The 26,607-nt window shown below is 40.9% G+C and overlaps 1 protein-coding gene across 1 annotated transcript in view; it reads left to right on the top strand.

The window, feature by feature from the left end:
* LOC126106129 (brachyurin-like) overlaps window positions 1-7,288 on the top strand; it is a 151,883-nt gene extending 144,595 nt beyond the window's left edge. Inside the window, exon 6 of the mRNA XM_049912373.1 lies at window positions 7,121-7,288. Within this exon, the coding sequence (XP_049768330.1) occupies window positions 7,121-7,288 (168 nt within the window). The remainder of the gene's footprint in view (window positions 1-7,120) is intronic.
* The last annotated feature ends 19,319 nt before the right edge of the window (window positions 7,289-26,607 follow it).

Here is a 26,607-nt window from a genome sequence, read left to right as displayed (position 1 = left end):
TTTGTTCCATTGTATCTAACTTTTGAAGCTTTTGCTGTGTTTGTCTCTGATTTTGTTCCATTTGTTGCATTAGTTGTAATAACAATGCATTAGTGTCTGGAATCTGTCCCTCTACGCTTTTCGGCAGTGCATTTGCACCGGCAACATTCACATTTTGACAAGCTGAAAATGTGTCTTGACTTATTTGAGAAAACGGTGAGGACGCAAAACCTGAATCTACAGTATTTGTAAAATTGTGTCCTGTCATTTCGGATTCCTGAGGCGAGCTGTTGCCGACCGATCGATCGATAATGCTTCCCTGTTCACAACCTGTTTCACTGTCTGCACCATTATTTGCCGCCCGCTCCATTTCCCTATGCACAATTACCAAATTACTACTTGGAATGTCTGTTAATTCACTACACAGTGGTGCTGATAAGCTATGCTCGTCGTCACTATTATTTCTCAGTTTACTTTGGAGCCTAGTGTTACGTTTTTCACACGCCATTATTGTGACAATATTTCACACGATAACACAGAAAAACACAATTTGAAGAGCAAAAATAAGAGAACACATTAACATAGCACTGAAAATAATATCTAGTTATTTGCAGCTGCGAAATACTTGGTGCAAATCTACGTGCATGCCACAACTGTTTTACCGTGCAACAATGAAAAACCACAACTACCAAGGAAATTCTCTCTATAATTACGCGCTAGCAATAAACAGAAGCTACACTAAATACACAAACTACAAGAAAAAATTCCAGTGAGGTATCTTCGGCTAAGGGTCGACATATGAAACGTCCCCTTTGAACAATTTATACAAGACTGTGCTTAAACTGACACACAATGTTTTTAGCGCAACGCAATCTGACTATCAAAGATCCCTGCAAAAGAATGGCCCTGAGTAACATTAAACTATATCTTTCTGAAATCACTTACCTCACAAAAATCTCCATTACTCGAACTACTGCAATACAGCGAGCGCCACTACTGCCAGCTAAATAAAAGATTCAAACTACTGAAGGCACTAACTACTGATAGGGATAGTTAGCAAATAAAAGATATTAATAGAGAACAAACAATGTATTTACCTTAATAGTCATAATATATATACATAGCAGTTCATGACAAATTACAATATCAAACAGAGAGACCAGGATACAAATTGCCCTTGTGACATTCGCACTTAGTGCAGAAAAGCAAGATACTGCAGGTTTCACACAATTCATTCTCTTCCACAGTTGTGAAACAGAAACGGCAGTCGATACACAGCACCTGTTTCTGCCTGAAAATACTCAGTATGACTGCATGAAACACATCACCAGGACTAAAGAACCAAGGTAGCTGGCTCACGTACAGATCTTCGACAAACAAATAAAGGACTGAGAGCACTATTGTGCCAAGCACTATCATGTGATGTACTGCCTGGGAGACTTGATATACACTCCTGGAAATTGAAATAAGAACACCGTGAATTCATTGTCCCAGGAAGGGGAAACTTTATTGACACATTCCTGGGGTCAGATACATCACATGATCACACTGACAGAACCACAGGCACATAGACACAGGCAACAGAGCATGCACAATGTCGGCACTAGTACAGTGTATGTCCACCTTTCGCAGCAATGCAGGCTGCTATTCTCCCATGGAGACGATCGTAGAGATGCTGGATGTAGTCCTGTGGAACGGCTTGCCATGCCATTTCCACCTGGCGCCTCAGTTGGACCAGCGTTCGTGCTGGACGTGCAGACCGCGTGAGACGACGCTTCATCCAGTCCCAAACATGCTCAATGGGGGACAGATCCGGAGATCTTGCTGGCCAGGGTAGTTGACTTACACCTTCTAGAGCACGTTGGGTGGCACGGGATACATGCGGACGTGCATTGTCCTGTTGGAACAGCAAGTTCCCTTGCCGGTCTAGGAATGGTAGAACGATGGGTTCGATGACGGTTTGGATGTACCGTGCACTATTCAGTGTCCCCTCGACGATCACCAGTGGTGTACGGCCAGTGTAGGAGATCGCTCCCCACACCATGATGCCGGGTGTTGGCCCTGTGTGCCTCGGTCGTATGCAGTCCTGATTGTGGCGCTCACCTGCACGGCGCCAAACACGCATACGACCATCATTGGCACCAAGGCAGAAGCGACTCTCATCGCTGAAGACGACACGTCTCCATTCGTCCCTCCATTCACGCCTGTCGCGACACCACTGGAGGCGGGCTGCACGATGTTGGGGCGTGAGCGGAAGACGGCCTAACGGTGTGCGGGACCGTAGCCCAGCTTCATGGAGACGGTTGCGAATGGTCCTCGCCGATACCCCAGGAGCAACAGTGTCCCTAATTTGATGGGAAGTGGTGGTGCGGTCCCCTACGGCACTGCGTAGGATCCTACGGTCTTGGCGTGCATCCGTGCGTCGCTGCGGTCCGGTCCCAGGTCGACGGGCACGTGCACCTTCCGCCGACCACTGGCGGCAACATCGATGTACTGTGGAGACCTCACGCTCCACGTGTTGAGCAATTCGGCGGTACGTCCACCCGGCCTCCCGCATGCCCACTATACGCCCTCGCTCAAAGTCCGTCAACTGCACATACGGTTCACGTCCACGCTGTCGCGGCATGCTACCAGTGTTAAAGACTGCGATGGAGCTCCGTATGCCACGGCAAACTGGCTGACACTGACGGCGGCGGTGCACAAATGCTGCGCAGCTAGCGCCATTCGACGGCCAACAACGCGGTTCCTGGTGTGTCCGCTGTGCCGTGCGTGTGATCATTGCTTGTACAGCCCTCTCGCAGTGTCCGGAGCAAGTATGGTGGGTCTGACACACCGGTGTCAATGTGTTCTTTTTTCCATTTCCAGGAGTGTAGTTTCCTAGATCATTTAAGGACCTAATAGGGAAGCTCTGGATAAAACCTAATTTGAAAAGGTTCTCTAATTTATTACGTTGCCACAGAATAAGGTTTATTACTACATGATCAAGGTCACTGATCCTGTCCTTCAATGAAACTGCGCACTGGGAGCGCCACACACGACCGCTCCAGTCTCTCACTGCCACCTGAGCCCCAGCTGTCTGCACCCTGCATGCTCACCACCGCCTTGCCTACTTCCCCTGAGTTATATACATTCTCTGTCTACTATGTTTCTCACAATTTCATTACACAATGGAAGTTTGTTTTATGAAAACTGGACAAGTTACCAGTGGCTACAATATACTCATCATTAGATGTTTCGAACTATGTAACTTTGCAATATGAAATACTTAACACAAATATTTAAAGTTAATGACAATAATTTAGTTAAAAGCAAGGATCATAAAATGATTAATTTGGTCTCATAGAAACTGTTGTCTGTTCTGTGTAGCAGACAAGAAACTCAGATCCATTGAGGAATAAATTGCAGTTGCATGCAAGATTGTTTGGGCAAGACTCAATAACAGCCTTGGGCATAAACGTATAACTGGAGTCTTGCATCGATAACCAAATTCACTTCGTGATGTCACCGAAAACATGAGAGGGAGCCATTACATCGCTGGTATGTAAGTTCCTCAATCACACTGTAATCGTTGGATGAGACTTTAATCCAACAACCAGTTTGGATAGTTACAGTTTTGTTAGTGATAGATGTGACTAGACTTCCTGCAAAACATTACTAAATGTCTTCTCTGATAACTACCGAAAACATAGAGTTCGGAATTCCAGCATGATGGAAATACTGTATATTGGATCTAATGAGGACAAATACACTTGATCTCTCTGAGGATATCCACAGTGAAACTTGTAATAATAACCACGAGGTAGCTGTAGCAACAACGATTACCACTGTAAGAAGGACAACAAAAACAGGTAGATGGACTTACATGTTCGCTAAGCTAGATTAAAATGAAGAAATTGTTTCTTTCTGCTCAGGACAGGAGCATGTAGTGCAACTATGGCACAAATTAAAAAAAATTGTTGACCATGCCTTAGATAGAAATGCACCTCACGGAACAGTTCATGGCGGATGGGCTCCTCCATGGTATATGGTCACTGAACAATGCTCTAAAGAAACAGAGAGAACTGCATAGTAGGTTTAGAACATAGCATACGGATAGAGAGATGCTAAACGAAACTCATTTAGCTTTAAAGGAGGAAATGCCTGTGCTTTCACTGACTACCCTGTAGAAGACTATTATCAAAAGGTATTCCACATAACATGAAGAAATACTGATCATGTGTAAAGGCTGTTAGTGGCACCAAAGTTAGTGTTCAGACACACATGGACAAGCCAGGAGCGGAAACTGAGTGTTTCAAACGTTCCTTTACAAAGCAAAAATTGGCTATTAATGTCCCAGTTTCATTCACGCACCACTGAAAAGATGACTGAAATAGATATTAGTGCCACTGACGATGAGGGACAGCTGAGGTCGTTACATTTCAACAAAGCTTCATGGCCTTGAAGCACAGGTCGCACCCGTCAACGAGAAGGGTAGCAGAATCGATCCACAGATTTACTGACTGGCTCAAATACTCGTACAAGGTGCATTCAAGTTCTAAGGCCTCTGATTTTTTTCCTCCAGACTGGAAAGAGATAGAAACATGCGCATTGTTTTAAAATGAGGCCATGTTCATTGTCAATATGTCCCAGAGATGGCAGCACCGTACGGCAGATGGAATTTTACCGTCAGCAGCGAGAATGAGAACTGTTTTAAATACTTAAAATTGCGACGTTTTTCTTACTTGAACAGCGTACAATCATTCGTTTTCTAAATTTGCGTGGTGTGAAACCAATTGAAATTCATCGACAGTTGAAGGAGACATGTGGTGATGGAGTTATGGATGTGTCGAAAGTGCTTCGTGGGTGTGACAGTTTAATGAAGGCAGAACATCGTGTGACAACAAACCGAAACAACCTCGGGCTCGCACAAGCCGGTCTGACGACATGATCGAGAAAGTGGAGAGAATTGTTTTGGGGGATCGCCGAATGACTGTTGAACAGATCGCCTCCAGAGTTGGCATTTCTGTGGGTTCTGTGCACACAATACTGCATGACGGCCTGAAAATGCGAAAAGTGTCATCCAGGTGGGTGCCACAAATGCTGACGGACGACCACATGGCTGCCCGTGTGGCATGCTGCCAAGCAATGTTGACGCGCAACGACAACATGAATGGGACTTTCTTTTCGTCGGTTGTGACAATGGATGAGACGTGGATGCCATTTTTCAATCCAGAAACAAAGCGCCAGTCAGCTCAATGGAAGCCCACAGGTTTACCGCTACCAAAAAAATTTCGGGTAACCGCCAGTGCTGAAAAAATGATGGTGTCCATGTTCTGGGACAGCGAGGGCGTAATGCTTACCCATTGCGTTCCAAAGGGCACTACGGTAACAGGTGCATCCTACGAAAATGTTTTGAAGAACAAATTCCTTCCTGCACTGCAACAAAAACGTCTGGGAAGGGCTGCACTGTTTCACCAAGACAACGCACCCGCACATCGAGCTAACGTTACGCAACAGTTTCTTCGTGATAACAACTTTGAAGTGATTCCTCATGCTCCCTACTCACCTGACCTGGCTCCTAGTGACTATTTGGCTTTTTCCAACAATGAAAGACACTCTCCGTGGCCGCACATTCACCAGCCGTGCTGCTATTCCCTCAGCGATTTTCCAGTGGTCAAAACAAACTCCTAAAGAAGTCTTCGCCGCTGCCATGGAATCATGGCGTCAGCGTTGTGAAAAATGTGTACGACTGCAGGGCGATTACGTCGAGAAGTAACGCCAGTTTCATCGATTTCGGGTGAGTAGTTAATTAGAAAAATAATCGGAGGCCTTAGAACTTGAATGCATCTCGTATATCTCGAACAATATGACATCCTCTATGACAGCCAGCACGGATTCTGTAAACATCATCATGTGAAACTCAAATCACTGTTTTCTCACACGCTTATCTGAAAGCCGTGCATCAAGGCAGTCAGATAGATCCAGTATTTCTCAGTAATATACATAATATTATTATCTACAGTACTTTCGTATGGACTATCGAGCGACTGAATTGAGGATTTGTTGGTAGGGAGAGCACAGAGAAATCGGTATGGAACGTGGATGGAGAGTTTGTACAACAATAGTCAACAACAACATGCAATGAAGGGCGGTTTGAATGATCGCAGACTTACTTCAATGGCTGGAGAGTATAACAGACATGTCGAGAAATATTAACCTGCAGACGCTCCGAGAAAGACGGAATATCTGTCGCGAGAAGCTTCTAAGAAAATGTCAATAACTGTCTTTCTGGGCAATGTGGGAGACAGTACCAACCTGAAACGAATCAAATGCCCTAAGAATTAATTTATAAACATAGGTACCTGGTTATTTACTATTTGCTAGCACAAATATAAATTTGACCGATAATACATAAGACTTGCTGTAAGTATACATTGTCAAAGCCATGAAATTGTGATTACTCCTATAATTTTCGTACAAGTGCAGTTTTTCTTTGGTGGACATAATTCGTTATTGTCCATTGTATAATTTTACAGGACATACGTAACAAAAACTTATGTTGTCGTGAGTACTCCAATGGCATCGTAATAGGTCCGTCTCTGCTGCGAATTCACTGTTCATTCTGCATGCATACATTCTTGCCAATAACTTCAAATACGATTAAACAATAAATGTACTGCCTGTTAAGTTTAATAATGCAAAGGTCATTGAAGAGACTTTTGCAACATGTTGAAATATCAACTTCACAAAATCTTTTTTTGCCAACCATATCCATGCGCTGGTATGACGACAGTCTGTTATGCGCATCGATGCCAAATAACGTCCCACATGGTGCCCTATCCAGTGTGGAGTGTGGTCCCACTGATCTCTGCTTGTAATGCCTCAGTTCTAACAATACGGCTTTTTGTAGGAAGGGAAGCAGTTTATTGGGAACCCGATATAATCCCGTTACGTTATTTTGTTACGGTTTGTTCCTGGTATGGGCGTGTTTGTGCCCTTTATCAGCTTACTGATATCAGTAAACACACAGATTTTGAAGACGAGTCCATTGCCCATGGTGCATCCTTTATATAGGTCAAGGCGTAATATTATTCATCAGCTATTAGTATTAGCAGCAGAACTCTACTAGATATTTGTAAGGTAATAACTGTCTACATTGCAGGGAGACTGGGGCGGAGCCCTTGTTCAGAAGTCCAGTGATGGCTACAAACAGATCGGCATTGCCAGCTTTTTCTATGAGAAGTGCGAGGAACCTGTAGCCGCTGGCTACGCCCGGGTAACCTCCTTCCTCGAGTGGATCACAAGAACTGCTCCACCCGATACTGACTGAGAAGGTGGTACCGGTATTGCCTGTGATATGGTTCCGTTACTAGATCACGTCGTGTATGTATTTAAATTAAAATAATAAAGTCAATACAGAACGCTTGATAATTGCTAAAAATATGTTCTCAGACCACTGGCCACCTCAGTGCTAACGTAGAATATATGTCACATCCACTTTTTTTGCTTCTTCATCTCAGGGAGTAAATTGTACTGGGTGTATTCGATTGTAGCATATATGAGGTGTGACAATAAAGTAATGAGACTGATTTTCTTTGCAAAATGTGGCAACCCTGCAGGCTTGCGTAGGCACAATATGTATGACCTTGGTCTATAAACTGCTTCTAGTCCAAGCGGCACACTGATGCAACCGCTCAGTCGTGAGTTGTGGTGCAATACGTTAAGACGTGTTTGTGTCTCTCGTCACGGAAATGGAACCGTTTTTGCGTTAAATTAGGTGAAAACGCGACGACAACTTACGGTAAGCTTCAGATGGCTTTTGGAGAGGAGTTTATGTCAAGAGCTCAAGTTTTCCGTTGGCATAAAATGTTTAGTGAAGGCAGAACGAATGTTGAAAATAAACACCGCGGTGGACGACCATCAACCTCACGGACGGATGTCAACTTGCCCAGGGCGCCTGAACTAGTACCATGTGATGGAAGATTATCTGTGAAAACGATTGTAAAAGAACTAAACATCAACCGAGAAACGGTTCGTCTAATAATAACTGAAGATCTTGGTATGAGAAAGATTTGTGCAAAAATTGTCCCCAAAAATCTCACACCACAACAGCGAGAAACACCGAAAAATGTGGCAGCCGATCTGTTAGAGCAAACGGAAATCAATCCAGAACTGTTGAGCCAAGTTATCACTGGCGATGAACGTTTGTTTTTTCAGTACGATCCAGAGACAAAACTCTAAAGTTCGCAACGGTGCTCAAAGAGATCACCCAGATCAAAGAAAGCTCGCATGTCAAAGTCAAAAGTGAAATTCATGCTTGTGTGCTTCTTTGATTCCAAGGGAATTGTCCATAAAGAGTAGGTGCCTCCTGGACAAACAGTTAACCAATATTACTGCAAATAAATTTTAGAAAGACCTTGTAAAAGAGTTCTTCGTGTCTGTGCCAACATTGCTGATAATTGGAGTCTGCATCACGAGGATGCACCATCCCATACTGCTCTGTCAGTCTGTCACTACAGCAATTTTTAACCTCAAAACAAATTTCACCAGATATCGCTCCATTCGACTTTCTTGTATTTTCAATAGTCAAAACGGTGGTCAAGAGAACGCCATTTTCAAACAACACAAGATGTCCAAAAAGCTGTGACGAGTGTCTTGGAGGATATTACAGAAGATGAGTTCCAGAAATGTTACCATCAATGGCAGAAGCACTGGAAGAAGTGTGTGCAATCAGAAGGGAACTACTTTGAAGGAGACACACTAAACTTGACTAAAACGGTAGCAATATTTTTTTTCACATCAGTCTCATTACATTATTGTCGCACCTCGTACTTCATACCATGTGCTTGTGTGGATCAGTTGTATTCCTTTCTGGGTGTTTCCAGCAAGTGGCAACATGTGATTGAAGAAAATTGCTTATCTGTGTCAGCATGGTTTCAAGAAATAAAATTAATGTCTGAGTATGTTTCTTTTGAGATATTTATGGTCAGAATGTATTTAGAGGGTGTTGCAATATGCTAAGGTACTCATTTATGTCGAATAAGTTACTATTTATTTCATGACAAGAGTGAAGTGACACAATTTTTCGATGTTCCACTCGGTCTACATTCGGCAACGACCTATACTAAAAATTCCAGTGGAACTGCTCTCACAATTTTTAAGCACTGAACATTGAATTTTCTGGATATTTCAAAGATTTTAGTTATTACGAACAAAAAGTCGAAACAGTTTGAACATGTCTTAAAACTAGGTGAATTAAATTTTTTAAATTCCTGTTTTCGGTGTCATTTTGCCATATAACACTACATTGATCAACCAGTATAAATTCTTCATTCCCAAAATCTAAGTCAGGATTCTGAGGGCTATACAGAGTATTTTGCTTGCACATCACGACACTTCAGCCTTTCAGGAAAGGACAGACATTGAAGACTGAGCAATAGTGACGCTTATGGTATGTAACGTGGCACTGAGAGTTGAAGTCTTGTTTCACAGCTTCTCAGAACCTCAGAGTAACTGATTCGTCTTGCAGTACTACCAGAGACTGGTAAAAGAAGAAGAAGAACAAAAATGGAACACCACTCCATGATAATACATGAGCAATAATTGTAGATTCTTCTGATTGTGTCAAGATGAATGTTATCATGTCATTGCTAACACATTCAGATAGAATCTGCTTTTCAGAACCGCTATTGCAACCCAGATACCAGCTATTACAGTAAATATGGCACAGCATCGATGGTGAAACATGTACAACATTCAGCGAAAGAGGCAATATATTACTGACAGACAGAGAGAAGGCAAACACAGTGCTTATATTTGATGATGTTGCACTGGAAAATCAGGTACAAATACTGAAATATTTCTATATACGCCATGGTAGGAGTGTTAACATATTTTACGTAAGTCTGACATACTCTAGAGTTCCAAAGCAGTTGGTAAGGGATAATGCACACCTTATTATCGCTTTCAAACAAGACAATATGAATTCGAAACACATTTATCAAGTACTTGCAGGAAATTCTATGACATCTAATGAACTTACAAAGATATGTGGAGTCTGTTGGTATCACACACAGTACAGGTGTTTGGTACCTAACAAAACAGACAATAAAAATAAAACTTTCAGCAGTTTCTCTACATATAGCAATGAAGGACTTACGTATACAGTACATTATGATTATATTGACACGTATGTCACGTGCTCAGTCCGAGAGGAGGAGTATCAATACACAGAACATTTGCCCAAGCTAAATGCAGAGATTTAATCATCTGTCACCTCATAGAGCAGCAGAAGATTGACTAAAATTATCGACATTAAGTCTGTGATAGTTAATCAACACATTGATGTAAAATTCCAGAAGAACAAGAACATGTTGAAGATAATTAATATGAAAACTGGAAAGGTCAAGTTAATTGAATAAACATTACAAGATATGAAAAAAACTAACTTGAAGATATTAAGGGGACAAGGAAATGACGTAACCCTACTGAAGTTAATCGTTATATTAAACGTAAAGTTTGATAACAATGAACGAATTTCAGAAATATAGTAAAAATAAATCTACAGAGACCATACAAGTTGCATATTGTATCGAAATCAGTTTAGTATGCAACAGCATGTTGACGAAACGTGAAGTCATTGATGCACAGAAAGCTATTAGACAGAAATTACGATTTCTAGGGTTAGGAGACTCAGAATGACTTCAGTCTCTCAGAGAAAAGTTTAATCCAAAATAGCTATCGAGTAGCTCTCACACACACTTGCTAAGTCCGATGTGTGCAAAGAAGAGGAAGAAGTATAATATACTGTTGCTGACTACTTTAGCTGTCATGGAGACAGTGAAATAGAATCTACATATCAGGTCAGTAGGGAAGAACCATATATGTAGGGTGCACAGCCTGTAAGCTTAGCCAAGAACGTCCTATGTGCTGAAAGTAAGGAATTTGAAAGAACGCTTCGTCTATTGGATTTAATATCCTTAAAACCTTCAAAGCCTATAACCATGTACCTAAAGATCTAAAATCGTGCGGTGAAATATTATGCACGACAAACAAATAGACGAACAGAAAGCCCTAACAGTATTTGAAGCATGGAAACATAATTAAACTTCTATTATGTGGTATAACCATTAAAGGTATTGATAGTCAGTATAAAAAGATCTAAGTCTCTGGAGTCCATGTATTATGACGCTCTCATTGAAATATAGGACAGCTATGACTACTCACAACATCAGCAACTGCTGGAAATACAGCTCATATAAATGAAACCATATCAGTCATTTCATAGTTTAGGGAAAGACAAATCATTGAACAATTATGGAGAGAGTAGTTCGAGAACTACACAAACCAGCATACAAAACGTACTCTCATAGGCATGTTATCGTACATGAGAATGCAAACTAGACTAGCCGCCACGTGGTGCATCCCGGACTTGTCACGGATAAATACTCTACAGTACCGGCTGCTGGACCTAAACGGGATTTCCCAGCTTTCTAGAAATACAGCGCAATGAATACCAAAGCAAATGCTAAAACAAATGGCTCTTATCAGAATCAGAAATGAGGGATATTGGAGATGTCTTGAAAATATTACAACTGAACACAGAAGGTGCAAGTAGATCAAAAGCCGATTGCCTACTAAAGATCCTGAATGATCACTCTGTTGTTGTAGAATTTTAGAACATGTCTTTTGCTCGAGTATCATGTCGTTTTTGGAAACTCAGAATCTACTATGTAGGAATCAACATGGATTCCGGAAACAGCGATCGTGTGAAACCCAACTCGCTTTATTTGTTCATGAGACCCAGAAAATATTAGATACAGGCTCCCAGGTAGATGCCATTTTCCTTGACTTCCGGAAGGCATTCGATACAGTTCCGCACTGTCGCCTGATAAACAAAGTAAGAGCCTACGGAATATCAGACCAGCTGTGTGGCTGGATTGAAGAGTTTTTAGCAAACAGAACACAGCATGTTGTTCTCAATGGAGAGACATCTACAGACGTTAAAGTAACCTCTGGCGTGCCACAGGGGAGTGTTATGGGACCATTGCTTTTCACAATATATATAAATGACCTAGTAGATAGTGTCGGAAGTTCCATGCGGCTTTTCGCGGATGATGCTGTAGTATACAGAGAAGTTGCAGCATTAGAAAATTGTAGTGAAATGCAGGAAGATCTGCAGCGGATAGGCACTTGGTGCAGGGAGTGGCAACTGACCCTTAACATAGACAAATGTAATGTATTGCGAATACATAGAAAGAAGGATCCTTTATTGTATGATTATATGATTGCGGAACAAACACTGCTAGCAGTTACTTCTGTAAAATATCTGGGAGTATGCGTGCGGAACGATTTGAAGTGGAATGATCATATAAAATTAATTGTTGGTAAGGCGGGTACCAGGTTGAGATTCATTGGGAGAGTCTTTAGAAAATGTAGTCCATCAACAAAGGAGGTGGCTTACAAAACACTCGTTCGACCTACACTTGAGTATTGCTCATCAGTGTGGGATCCGTACCAGATCGGGTTGACGGAGGAGATAGAGAAGATCCAAAGAAGAGCGGCGCGTTTCGTCACAGGGTTATTTGGTAACCGTGATAGCGTTACTGAGATGTTTAACAAACTCAAGTGGCAGACTCTGCAAGAGAGGCGCTCTGCATCGCGGTGTAGCTTGCTCGCCAGGTTTCGAGAGGGTGCGTTTCTGGATGAGGTATCGAATATATTGCTTCCCCCTACTTATACCTCCCGAGGAGATCACGAATGTAAAATTAGAGAGATTAGAGCGCGCACAGAGGCTTTCAGACAGTCGTTCTTCCCGCGAACCATACGCGACTGGAATAGGAAAGGGAGATAATGACAGTGGCACGTAAAGTGCCCTCCGCCACACACCGTTGGGTGGCTTGCGGAGTATAAATGTAGATGTAGATGTAGTTCATGTAGTTTTACTTCAGGAAACACACTGTGCTGATGAGACACAACTAGGAAACATATGCAAACTACCTGGTTTCACCCTAGCTGCTGCCACATAACAAATGGCATATGGCACTGCCAACTATGTCAGGAATAACATCGAGGCAGTGAATAGCATGGTATCCACTACAGAAGGAAACACGTATGTCACTCCCATTAAAATTTCTAACATGGAAATTATAAGCCTTTATGAGCCTCCAGCCCAACTTTGGAATGGCAACACAATTCAAGACATCCAACGCCCTGCACTCATCATGGGAGACTTCAACTGTCACAGCACTCAATGGGGATACAACTACACCAACCAAGATGGCGAGGGGACTGGTGACCTCAGATGTTAAGCCCCATAGTGCTCAGAGCCATTCTGAACCAAGACAGCGAAGAAGTATCCAAATGGGCAGAGACACAGAATATTTTCTAATATATGACTCCAAAGACAGGGGAACATTCCATTCTGCTAGATGGGGTAGAGACTACTGTCCAGATTCGTGCTTCGTCACAAAAGATGTGCAAAATACACCTTTACGTTGCAACAAGAAAGGCCTCTCAGATTTCCCTCGCAGTCAACGTAGGCCTGTTCGACTCAACGTCGGGACACAAATTCCTGTTATCAGATCGATTCCTAAACCCCGATGGAATTTTGGTAAATCTAACTGGAAGAACTATACTTCTGAGCTAGAGTTTAACATTCAATGGATTCCTCCAAAAGCAGGAAATTAAGGGCGATTTGTGGGCCTGCTATTATCCATCGCCAGAATCCATGTCCTCAGGTGCTATCGAAAAACATACATTCCTGGATGGAACCAGGAATGCACTGACCTCTTCAACGAATACCTGGAGAATGCCGATCCTGACGTCGCTGACGAGCTTTTGCAATGTTTGGACCCAGCTGGCCGGGAAAAATGGCACACATTAATGAATGAAATGAGTTTCGAACATTCCAGTAGAAAGGTATGGCACTTACTGTCAAGACTGGGCGCGACTTAAAACAAAACGGTACATAATAGTGATGATATAAGTCCCAATTATGTTGCCAACAGAATTTTGAAACTTACACGCAAAACACCAGAGATAGACAAAAAGAAAAGCAGAGAAATCAGAGCAGAACTGAGCAGTGTCAAATGAAGAACACGTGAAACTGACGTCCCAAAGAATTTTGAGACATACGAGATCTCCAAGGCCGTTAAGGACACAAAAGCAGGGAAAGCTGCAAGCATCGACGGCGTATACCAAGAATTTTTGTAGCACTGTAGCCCCAATGTTGTAGGATGGAATTCTTCAAGAACATATTATAGACTGGAAGGCTGCCAGCCCTTTCTAATAGAACCAAAATCATAGTAATCCTGAAACCGGCAAAGACAGGAAAGCACCCTAAAGACTACAGACCCATAGATCTCCTTACTGTCTGCTATAAATTTCTTGAGAGGCTCATTCTTAACAGAATAAAACCCACTGTTAAGGAGATGATACCAGTTGAACAGGCTGGCTTTAGACCTAAAATGAGCTGCAATGACCATGTACTAGCCGTAACCACACATATCTAAAGGGGCTTTGAAGAAAAGAAAAAACCCACAGCTGTATTTATTGATTTATCGTCTGCGTATAAGGTAGTATGGAAACAAGGAGTACTGCTAAAGTTTCTACGCATCATACCTTGTAAAAAAAACTGGCCACACTACTTAAAAACATGCTAGCAAATAGACACATCAAAGTACACCTTAATGGCAAGAAAAACCGGAACTACTATCTCAGTGACGGCCTTCCCCAGGGGTCAGTTCTTCCGCCTCTGCTCTTGAGTATATACATATCTGACCTACCAAACACCCAATCTAAAAAGTTCATTTACGCCGATGACATGTTTAATTAGCCAATCTGTCGACTTTGAGACATCAGAAATTGCTCTTGAAAACGATCTGAAAAAGATGAATGAATATTTCGAAGTATGGCAACTTAATCCCAACGCCAAGAAGACAGAGACAGCCTGCTTTTACCTAAATAACAGACACACTATGCATGCAGAATCATTCTCAGAAACCAAATGTTAAGATACAACCCTCAACCAAAATACCTGGGAGTAACGCTTGACCCCACTCTCACTTTTCAGAGCCCATGTGGAGAAGACAGCCTGCAAAATACAAACTACATATAACATAATCCCAAAACTGACAGGAAATGGCAGGGGAACGAACGCGATAACCCTCAGGACATCGGCATTTGCTCTTGTCTATTCAGCAGCAGAGTACTGCAGCTCTACATTGATAAAGAGCGCCCATACCAGAGCAGTGGATAACTCAATAATATTATGAGGCTGATATCGGGAACCATCAAGTCATCACCAACCCAGTGGTTCCCTGTTCTGTCCAACATCCATCCTCCACACTTACGAAGACAGCTAGCACTGAAAAAAAAATGCCTAGACAACCATCAACTTCCTGTCCATCAAGACCTGATCTCCCACTCTCGACTAAGGTCTCTGAAATCATCATGTAGGGTGGGATGATTCTTGGCGCCGAGAATGATCTTCCTCCAACCCAGACTCAAACAATCTAATCAAAGATCCGAGCCAACGCCCTGTCGGATTTGAGCTACTAAAGATGATCCTAGACATCACTCAATTGCTTCTGAACATGGCATGGAAATTGTCACTACTGGAGGCGTGGTTGATAGACATGACTGCGACTGTGCACACAACAGACACGACAGCACATCGCCATTGAATGATCTGTATGGAAATTCCAAGGCAACTTTCACGACCTTCATTTGCTTAAGGGAGAAGCTACCGCCTGGCTGAAAGGACTGAACATCCATCCTTGAGCAGTACAATAACGCCAACTACGTGGTCATCTTATGGAATTATACAGCACTTATTATTTTATTCTATATGACTTGATATTACATACATTTTTTCATCATAAGTATTTTATCTTATAACCATTATGTACTGTACATATATCTCTTATCTCACAATGTACCAGATGTAAGCTGATGCTGTATTTCAAGCCATACGAAATAATAAATAATAATAATAATCACCATCATCATCATATATGGTGTATATGACTTGTGGAGGCTCATCTTGTATATACAATGCAATATTTAAGAGTGAAAGAGGATTGAAGTGCATCTTAATGGTTACTGATATATATTCCAATTTTCCTGGGTATTACCTATGAAAACATAAAGGAGCATGCATGTTGCACATTGTTTGAGCAGCTGATGCTGTTGCCTGAAAACCTTCAAACTGACCGTAGAGGTGAAATTTACAATAGGCATTTGAAAGTGGTAATATAGCGGTATGGAATACTTGCGTCCTTCCATTTGAAATCTGGTACCTTGGAATGTTTGAATACGATAGTAAAAAACAAATTTTTCAAGCATTGTAATCTTCTAGTATCGTACAAATGGTTAGATATTCTCCCACAAAGAACTGAACAGTCTAAGTGAACTATATATCATACAGTATGAATGAAACGGATTAACATTCCTAATATTGACACTTTAAATACTGTACAAAATCGTAATAAAATGTCAGATCCGCGGTGTCAGACATTTAATGTAGGTGATTTTGTGTGCATTTCAGAGTAAAAGAAATCACATATACCGAACTGGTCAACAGAGATATTTACCATTATAAAATTGCAGAAAACAAACACAAGAATGTATGTCTTAAAAGATGGTAAAGGTGAAGAAAGTGCTGGCTTTTCTACGCAGAAGAATTGGGGAAAAGCTCTGAATCAGTTGTATTTCCTGTAGAGAGTTTCATAACACATCAAGGATTAGGTCTTTAGTTAAATATGTTGGTTAGACGATAGCTGGCTAGTGCCCGTTATTTGTTATACAATGTGTTTACGCGAGAGCGCGCAAAAATTTAACAGGACGTAGTAGATGCTTCACTGAACAATTTGAGGCAGGGAATCATGGATCAGAGAAGCCAACTTAAGGATATAATGGGAATAAAATCACGGTGTTGTGTACTTTATTTACATTAGTTACAGTTAACTGCAAATACCATTACTGACACAATGAACGTACCATTTGCACTGCATCTTGTGAAACTTGCTGGAACTGACGGCTATTAATCTCAATACAACCATAATATGAGGGAACAAGATTCTGACGAAACCTGAGAAATATCCTTGGTGTGTTTCGAATCACATCATAGGCAGCTACAAAACTGATAGCTAATTCCATCTCTGTATTCACTGGGTCTCCTAGACAAGTGACTTTAGATATTCCCATAGGAAATAATCAACTTGCAGGCCATGAAAAGACCTCCCAGGGACCAGGAAATACTTCCTAGTAATCAAGCTCGTCCTCTTCGTTTTCTTCCAGGAAATAAAGAATGTATATGTAAAGAAACAGGACAGTACGGGTAAACTTGTACACATGTTAGTTACAAATAAGCTGGAAACCAGTAATGCTAGACAGAGCGGTAGACAAGTTTATTTCCATATCACCTTAAGCTGCCTTCACTGAGTGCTGGTTCCCTACCTCTATGTCCTGTCACATGTCACATTTTTGCACGATCTTACGGAAACACCCGGTATAACAGGGGGTGCAAACATCAAACCGTGCAGTAGCATAACGCGAATGGTAGGAAATGCATCAGAGGTGGCTGTAGTATTATAGATAAACCAGCGATCGAACTACATATCCCAACATGTAACTACTATGGACCTGGAACGATGCTTCAGAAACAGTTAGCAAATGGTGCTGAGAGAATTAATCTGTTGGCTAAGGTGGGGAAGAAGTATGATATTGAATATCCCACAAATCAGTGTTCGGCAGAATGTCACGCAGCAGATAAAACATTGGGTGATAAAGCTAAGACAATACATGCGAGAAGAGATATTTATGCATTACAGCATTTGCAGCTTATAAAACGAAGAGCACCAAGCGCAAATAGGGTCTGGAAGTAAATTTCCAATACGTTAAGAGCATTGCTCGTCATACACTAAAGAATAAAAATACAGCCCAAGGGTGTTTAAAAAATTATTTACACTTGGTGGTGTCACCAGCAACAAGAGCATTGAAGTGCAGAGGAGGCGGAGGAGGAAGAAGAAGAAGAAGAAGAATGAATTAAAATGCCTAAGGTACAACCAATACATAAGACCATATGTGAAATTATTCCATTTCTAATTCTAACACTGGAAGATCTTTCAGCAACTGGTTCATTAGCTAGAGATGTGGTAGTCATCGCCTGAACAATGAAAAATTCTGAAAGTGCCCACCCACAGCTTGATTAGGTGAAAGGACATAACAGGACGATGGAATCTATGGATATTGGGAAAGGATTGTATTTAAAAGAACATAGGAAAGGATCTGGCATTTCGTAATAGGGAAAGCTCCTGGCTATACTACCCAACTGACCACTTACAAATAATGATCTGCTTAAATTTGCCCAGATATTCGATATTCCAAGATTTCGTAAAGTGTTTATATGGAACACATTGCTTAAGACTAATTGATACACCATTCTGAATTAAGATGTAGCAGGAAGACCTAGAACTCACAGGATTGCATAGGTTTAAAAACCCATAAATAGTGTCTACTGTTTTGATTTGTTTGATGACCTTCATCCACCAGTAGAATTACGCCGCTCCCTTACCAGCAACCATGTGTTCTATATTTTTCGAAGCCACCAAAACAGTGATACGCAATTGTATGCTCATCTGTGCCTCACGTTCGCCTGAAATTTATGAAGTAGAGTAATTTATAATGATCAGTATTACCCATCCATTCATCAGATGAAACTTAAACGTGATATCGTATATTCTGACTTTAAAAGAGTGATCCTCAGTATAATGAGCAAATTTTTTTCCACCAATTGATTTAAACAGAGGGCACTGCAGTATCACACTGACTAGATTAGAGACGTAGAACAATATTTCCAATATCACAAAGGCAGACAATTAGCTACATCTAAATGGTAGTAAAGTTAGGGAAACAGAACCTGGCACATTTGATATTAATATTAAAATGAGGTTTTTAATTGGTCTGAAAAAGGAACTGTTTTACAGGCAAACATGAATAAGCTTAACTCAGAAATAAGGACAATGAAAAAGAAAATAGACCTCATCCGTGATTGCTCAATGGTACCACTACTAGGTTTCTCAAGGATTCAGGTTTAGCGTCATTCCGATAATTTTTATGCACCAGATAAAAATAGTAATATTTTCCTATACTTCAACAGGAAATTTCGGAAAAGTGATGATAATGCTACAGCTGGATCGAATGTTACATGTGATGCTTTAACATTTCTGTTTCAGGAAATAAGATCTGAACATACGTAATGTGAGTGTGACATTAACTCTTAAAATCTGAGATTTGAATGGTTTAGAAAATGCAGGATGTTTCGAAGATGAACTGATGGGTAGAGCAGCAAAATAGTCAGTTAAACGCATGTATACCCCATGTTGATGGGATACTTCAAGGACATGAAGCATATAATTATGAGTTTGAAGCAGGAATTTGTTAGGTAAGAAATGCAATGGATTGTAACTCAAACGTTCAGTGAGGATGTGGTGATGTGAATGAGATTTTCGTTGATAAAATAAGATGGAAGATGCCCCATATCAATGTAACAGATGAGGAACATTTGAATGCTGGTATTCATCTGCCATTAACTTTCTGTTGATGGGAGCACTTTCACCGTGCTGTTTTTCAGATAGCATCCAAGCTCGCATACGCTATTAAAACGTCCATTCAGGTAGGAACAGCAAGATTCATTATATCAGCATTTCAAACCAAGAGGAATTGCAACATGGGAAACGATTCGAGACAGCTGTACTTTAACTAACGCCAAAGTCAACCTGAATTCAGTTTATTATCCATATCACACTTAATGAGTGGAATGGAATCTTTTTATCTTACATTTGATATGTATGTAAGTTTTCACCCTTCCTACTATGAGGACGTAAAAGGAGAAGAATGTCTGTTCACTCTGTGGGCAGTTAAGGAGCTGGCATCACTTATCGTTATACGTTGTTCAAAACAGAACAATACAGTTAGATTTGTCCCCCAGTAGGCACTTCTGCATGACTGGGTGACTAACTACTCGCCACTTACAAAAATTGTCCAACAAGCAGTATAGATAAACAGGTGGTGTGTTATATCCAAAACAGTTCACGATGGCACATCTTTGTAGATGCTCAAGTCTTTTTCAATGAATGCAGACAGTATGTAGTTAAGGATATTGCCTTCACTGCTTTTACAGAAATTGTGAATGTGTAATAATGACGTTCTCCGCAAATATAGCATCACTGAAATCTCTCAGGGATGTGACGTGTGAAGTGTACCAAAACACATGTCTTAACGTACTTTCCCCATGGAATTCGCAGTAATGATCCTGACATATCTTATGAGTATGTAGTGCCATATTAAACCTTCGACCTCATAAACACATCTATGCAATATGATCCAAGATGAATACATGGATGCATGGTACTGCCCAGCTGTCCGGCAGGTCAAGAAAAAGTGTGGAAATGGAGAAAATAGTGTTACGTTTGTTTCATAAAATCTGGAAATTCCTTTAAGTTGGCTGACAAACAAATGAATTTAAAACAAATTCACTGTGTTATTAACGAGTTTGTCCTAATTTTACTTTGTTTTCAGCTACCATCGGCTGATGTAATTAATGTTTTGAGGATATATTTTTATTCAGCACACAACTGCATCCAGAACCGGATTTTCTAAATAACGTTGGCGTTTTTTAAATATGAAAGTGTCTCACACCATTTATATACTACATCAATTGACAAAATTGTGATTTAGGCTTTTGTAAGTAATAATGATACTTTAGGGCAACAAATTTCTTCATCATCTATTCAGTTCATTTTAAGCAGTATTTCCTTTGGTTGTTTAATTAACAATAAAACAGAGATACATATTTTTCATTAATATGTTTCAGTTATAATAATGAAATCTTTTAAAAGATTATATTTTTTAGGTAGAAAAATACTCTTCCTACAGTATATTGTCAATGAAAGCACACATTGGTATAACAGAAAAAATTACAATTCAGTTATTGCAATGTCATTTGACCCAGAGTGGAAAACTTTGACAATCCCAGTGTCATTTGATGCAATGGAGAAATTTGCAATATAGTTTGATATACTTCTTCAAAATACACTGAATTAACATGACAATTACACTAAAAACTAGACACTCTAGCAGCAGGCAGCAGGTGAAAGAGTAATGTAGAAATGTATACATGCATTTCATTATATCACACACATGGTGTGCAATAATCTGAATCTCTCTCCCTCCCTCCCTCCCTCCCACTCTCTCTCTGTCTCTCTCTGTCTCTCTCTCTCTCCGTGTCTCTCTCTCACTCACTCACTCTCTCTCTCTCTCTCTCTCTCTCTCTCTCTCTCTCACACACACACACACACACAAACACACACACTTTAGAAACAAATACATTAACGTGAATGAATAGTGGAAGTACAGGAGAATATCTATCCCATCTCCACAATGTATTTATTACTATCATAAGGCACCAGAAGCTGGATGTGATAGGAGCAAGGAGTCGCTCAAAGTCAGAGCATACACAGAGCATACACAACGAAGGGAAACCCATTTTGGTGGTGAGTCTTCTTAAATGTTGAGAATTTATTTTCCTCTATTAGAATACCACCATGTCCCAGTTTCTTTGGAAGGCAACATATAGAGTAATGTTGATTTTCTCCCTCTGGGAATAAAAGCAAATCTACATCTATCTTATGCCAGCTCCCAAAATTAGACGAATGAAGGCCATAAACATGAACCAATACACCGGTATTCTGCTTCTCAACTTTCGGTACATGCTGAAGCTTAATGAGGAAATCAGTACCATCAAAGTTACAACACCCACAAACTTTATTATGTACATGGATGACTCAATAATTTCTCTCACTTTCCAGAATCGACCATGAAAAACAAATCTCATCAAGATTTTCGACATTAGTAAGCGCCTTCTTGTTAGTGATGTCTTGTGGAAGCCACCTATAGCTGGACCCATCGTTTAATGGATCAATAACATGAGATTGGACATCAATCAGGAGTACTTGGGTTAGTGCCTTACTGGACCCTCTTTCCTGCATATTGGAAAAGTTGTTTTGTTGTGTGCATCAGTTCATAGCATAACAGTGTGCCACGCTTAATGGTGTGACGTTGTGGATTGCCAGCCATTTTGGAAAACTCACTTTCTTGAATGCATAGACCAGAGTTCAAGATATGTATGGTGTCTCTGTACCCATCAGTACAATTATCTATATGGGCAAATGATATCTAGTCTTCAATTGCAACTGCTGTCACTGAGTAATTTAAAGGTGGAAAGCTGGTAACCTGCTGTGTGTGTACATTATTAGTAGAATGGTACAGAGGTCTGCAGCTAGCTGGAGTATTACCACGACTATCAGCAGTGGAGGTTGAAGTCTGTGCCAAGAGGAATGGCCCAGGACAGCAGTGGATAGAGCCCCAGTGCTGGTGTGATGGTAGCTGCTGTGGTGAGCGTGAAGTGAACTTTGCTGGCTGTGAGGGTCAAGCTGGACCAGACTGAGTTGTGGTGGTCATGCACGTGTTAACTATGATGTCAGACCACGTGGTGGTGATTGCATCCTAACTCCTCCTCTGGATGATTTAAATGTACACTGTAGAAAAAAATAATGAGATATGTTACTACTGGATATTTATAATATGGATATTTATAATACACGTGTAAGTACTGAATTGTTTTCTTCTTATCTAAAGCAACTTTGATGTATGTATTATGCCAGTCTGATACTGTTATCTTGAGATCATCAGGCATATCCTCTAGCCAGACATGCATATCAGAGTTGCATGTCATTTATGAGTTTGGTACATCGTCATCATCATCATCATAATCATCATCATCATCATCATCATCATCATCATCATCATCACTACTGGAGTCCCAAGCAGATACACACATAAGTAAGAATGTATAGACCTATTACTGCCCATCATCCTCGAAGTGTACAGCAGTGTACCTTGGATTGGCTTCATTTTTTAAAGTTTCGGAGCAGTCTGTTCATGTGTTGGTCCCACCACACCAGCACAACCTACTGTCCCTGAAGTGAATATCTGCTGTTTATGATACTCCTCATTATGTGAGACATCAATGTACAGATACCTCCAACTGCAAAATATCAAAAAGGATTTGTAATTGTCATCTATCTCACGCAATATACCGAAACTAGCACCATATTGGAATACAGTGTACATTGATTATACGTTGTTCAGCTTTAAGTTATTGTTCAAACTCGTCCAGTATCTGAGGGATGATTGCTACAACGACAACTCATACTGAACTCCATATAATACACACACAACAGCTGAATAAGAAGGTGAAAATCAGTACTTGCATGAAAATTGAAATGTTTGTGGCTGATCATCATCAACTATAGCACTGGATACATGACCAGGCTCCTGTTATCACTTGCTCTAAGAACTGCTGCAGGGAGAAAATGACAAAAATCTCTTCACTGTACGTGTCTCAGGTTAACAATCAGGAACTGGAGTGATTTTCAACTAACATGGTTGTGATATTTATACACAGTATTGTTGACTGATGTGGTAGCAGCTAGAATGTGTGTTTTGTCGATGGGGATGTGTATTGCTCAGTCAGACCGAAGGAAGCTCAATGGCACACCAAATGTACCACAAGACCTCAAATGCTGTGAAATATCGAGAAAATTATGACAGAGCAAGAATAAAGGTTTTTCTGATTGTGCTGCACTCATAAATATCATAAGGATTGGAATATCCATGTGGTGTCACCGCCAGACACCACACTTGCTAGGTGGTAGCCTTTAAATCGGCCGCAGTCCGTTAGTATACGTCGGACCCGCGTGTCGCCACTATCAGTGATTGCAGACCGAGCGCCGCCACACGGCAGGTCTAGCCTAGAGAGACTCCCTAGCACTTGTTCCAGTTGTACAGCCGACTTTGCTAGGAATGGTTCACTGTCTACAGACGCTCTCAATTGCAGAGACGACAGTTTAGCATAGCCTTCAGCTACGTCATTTGCTACGACCTAGCAAGGAGCCATATTCGGTTACTATAAGTACTATCTTCAAGAATGTCTTCTGAACAGATAATATTGACTCATGTACCGTCAAGAGCGACGTTCATCATTAATGGATTAAAGTTAAGTATCAAACTAATTACGTATGCTTTCTGAATTCTCATTCCTTGTTATGTTCCAGACCTCACGCCAGTATAGTTCTTCCCTCCTCACTCCAGCCTGCGTGAGCTAAAACACGTGCATTTCGGCCTCCACTCGTAACACGGTGTTGGCTCTTCTGCTAACACAAAAGTCCAGGTGGGAACAATAGCATTGGAAGCACATCTGAGGATTAAAAGAGTCCAATATCGTTGGGACTAGGACTGAGAATATATGGATAAGGGAATTCTTTATCTGGATTTCTGTTAAGTCTACCAGATCCGACAGGTCCTAATGTGTTTGGACAGAAGACTGCAGGTGTTGTACTTGGGGGAGACGCTAAATAGCGTGCTCTTACAAAATTAGTAGCATTGAAGCACGTTTTGGGAATGGATGGCAGGTGTGTGAATCAGATCAGTTGCCAGAAGGCAGGAGTACCTTCGACAGAGGTCTCCAGGCCCTTTTAATGCTGTCACAGTGAAAGAATTTATAGTCTGTTCCCATCAGTCATTAGCACTAAATCGATAAATTTCTGTGCATTCAATGTATATATTTTCGTGAGGTTGGGAGTTGACTCGAGATTGGCGTGCTCTAAGAGCCGCAAGGGATCATCAGCAAGCTGCTGTAACACATCTACACCAGCCTGTCTCTCCTTGTAATTAACGACCGACTGTGCTGGTGCAATGGTATGAGAGGGATGCAGGGATTCAGCAAACTGAGAGGGGAGCGCCACTGGCGAGGCAGCTGTTCACAAAGATGTGTGTGGGGGTGGGGAATGTGCATGCTCACTGCTGCTGGCAGGTCACATTCAGCAGCACAGATGTCGCGCTCTGCCAGGTACAGTAGTAGATGAAGACACAAAGGTCAACTACCACAACTCTCCACTCATGTTCAACATTTATGCCATGTCTAAATAAAGAAGTATTTGATCCCTTCTTCCCTACAACTCCGGTTATAGTGCGGAAAAAAGACAGTTTTGTGATCTGTCTTCTGTGATAGGCATTTACTTGGGTTGTGCATACATGTGTTTATTTGTGTGTCAATTGGCTTATCTAGAATCAGTATAATCATAAAATGTGAATATTGTAATTAATCAGTGTGACCTTTCTACTGTGCACATACGTCGTTTTTTAATGTGATATGCAATACACACTTTTCTCACCGTAATGAATGTAATTTTTGTCAACAATTCAGTCATAACATAATTTTACAATAACTGGATCCAGCCATAACTATTAGCCACACTGCTTGTGCTAATAACACGCCTGATGTCTGGTCCCACTACAGCTATTTTAAATTGGTTTTTGTTCTGCGATATGTCAAATAACTGCAATCATTCATAACGATTGAACATGAGATCGGTATGATTATTAACTATATTAAGATTTTCCTGAGTCACTTTTTCCCACTGTGGTGAATGGAGTACAAGCAAAGATAGGTAAATAGTCCAGCCTGAAAAGGCAGTGTGAAGGTGTTGGGTGAATCGTTGGGTGGAAGGGGTTGAGGTGGGCAGAGAAGTAATGGTGGTAGTGACCTTGAGCTTCGAATTGACCTCAGATGGAGGGGGGGAGGGAGATGTCCTCGACCTTGAAAGTGACAGCTCATTTGTGTAAGTCTCCCATTAATGAAATTGGCCCACAATGGGCTCTGATCCAGTACTAATGAAACAACTGAAAAATAAGTGGCATCCATTATGGACACAATCTCAAGCAAATGGCAGCAGTCATCACCACACTGGAACTATCACGTGGAGTCACTAGGTTCCCATGCCAAGGCCGAGCTAGTCAGCATACTTTTATGCAAGTCACTGTGTTTCACTCAGATTAAGTCAATGCCAAGACACCTGCTTAGCCGGAACTACAAAAAGTTTCATCGAATCTACTTCTCGCTTGTTATAATCGTTTTATTATCTATCCAAACAATGTGATATTACAAACACGAATTGTTACGTTCTGAGTGTGGGTAAGAACATGATATTGTGAGGGGGCATTAAATATGCCACTCACACAGTGCATTGTGGAAATGCCAGTAGTCACAGACCATAGTGGGACAATAATTGAGCTTATATGGCTGACATGGAAATATGTACCATGATGACACATTTCAGGGGGTATACTAAGCTGTTGACAAGAGTCGACATATTATTTGCCAACATAAGTAGATAATTATACAAAAACGTGACAATGGAACAACATATCCAGACATAAGTGTTTAACTGGTGCCATCAACAACTGTGGAAGTCTATCCTCATATAAATTTTAACTAGGCTATAACAGGAGAATCTTACAAGCTCTTTTGCAACAAAAATTATTTGATACAGATCGGTAACTGTTATCAAAATATACACCTTTAAAAATTACAGTTTTCCATGCATTAAAAAAAATTCAGGAAACATTTCGCACACTCTCATACCGTTACCTCAAAAGCATGAATTGGGAGCAATCAACAGCTATTTGACACGGTGAAAATAACCATCCATGCGTTTTTAACTTCATGTAAAGGAAGAAAATGAA

Source organism: Schistocerca cancellata, chromosome 10 (genome assembly GCF_023864275.1).
Source record: "Schistocerca cancellata isolate TAMUIC-IGC-003103 chromosome 10, iqSchCanc2.1, whole genome shotgun sequence".
In the NCBI taxonomy this organism is placed as follows: Eukaryota; Metazoa; Arthropoda; class Insecta; order Orthoptera; family Acrididae; genus Schistocerca; species Schistocerca cancellata.
This window is presented reverse-complemented; position numbering and strand designations above follow the sequence as displayed.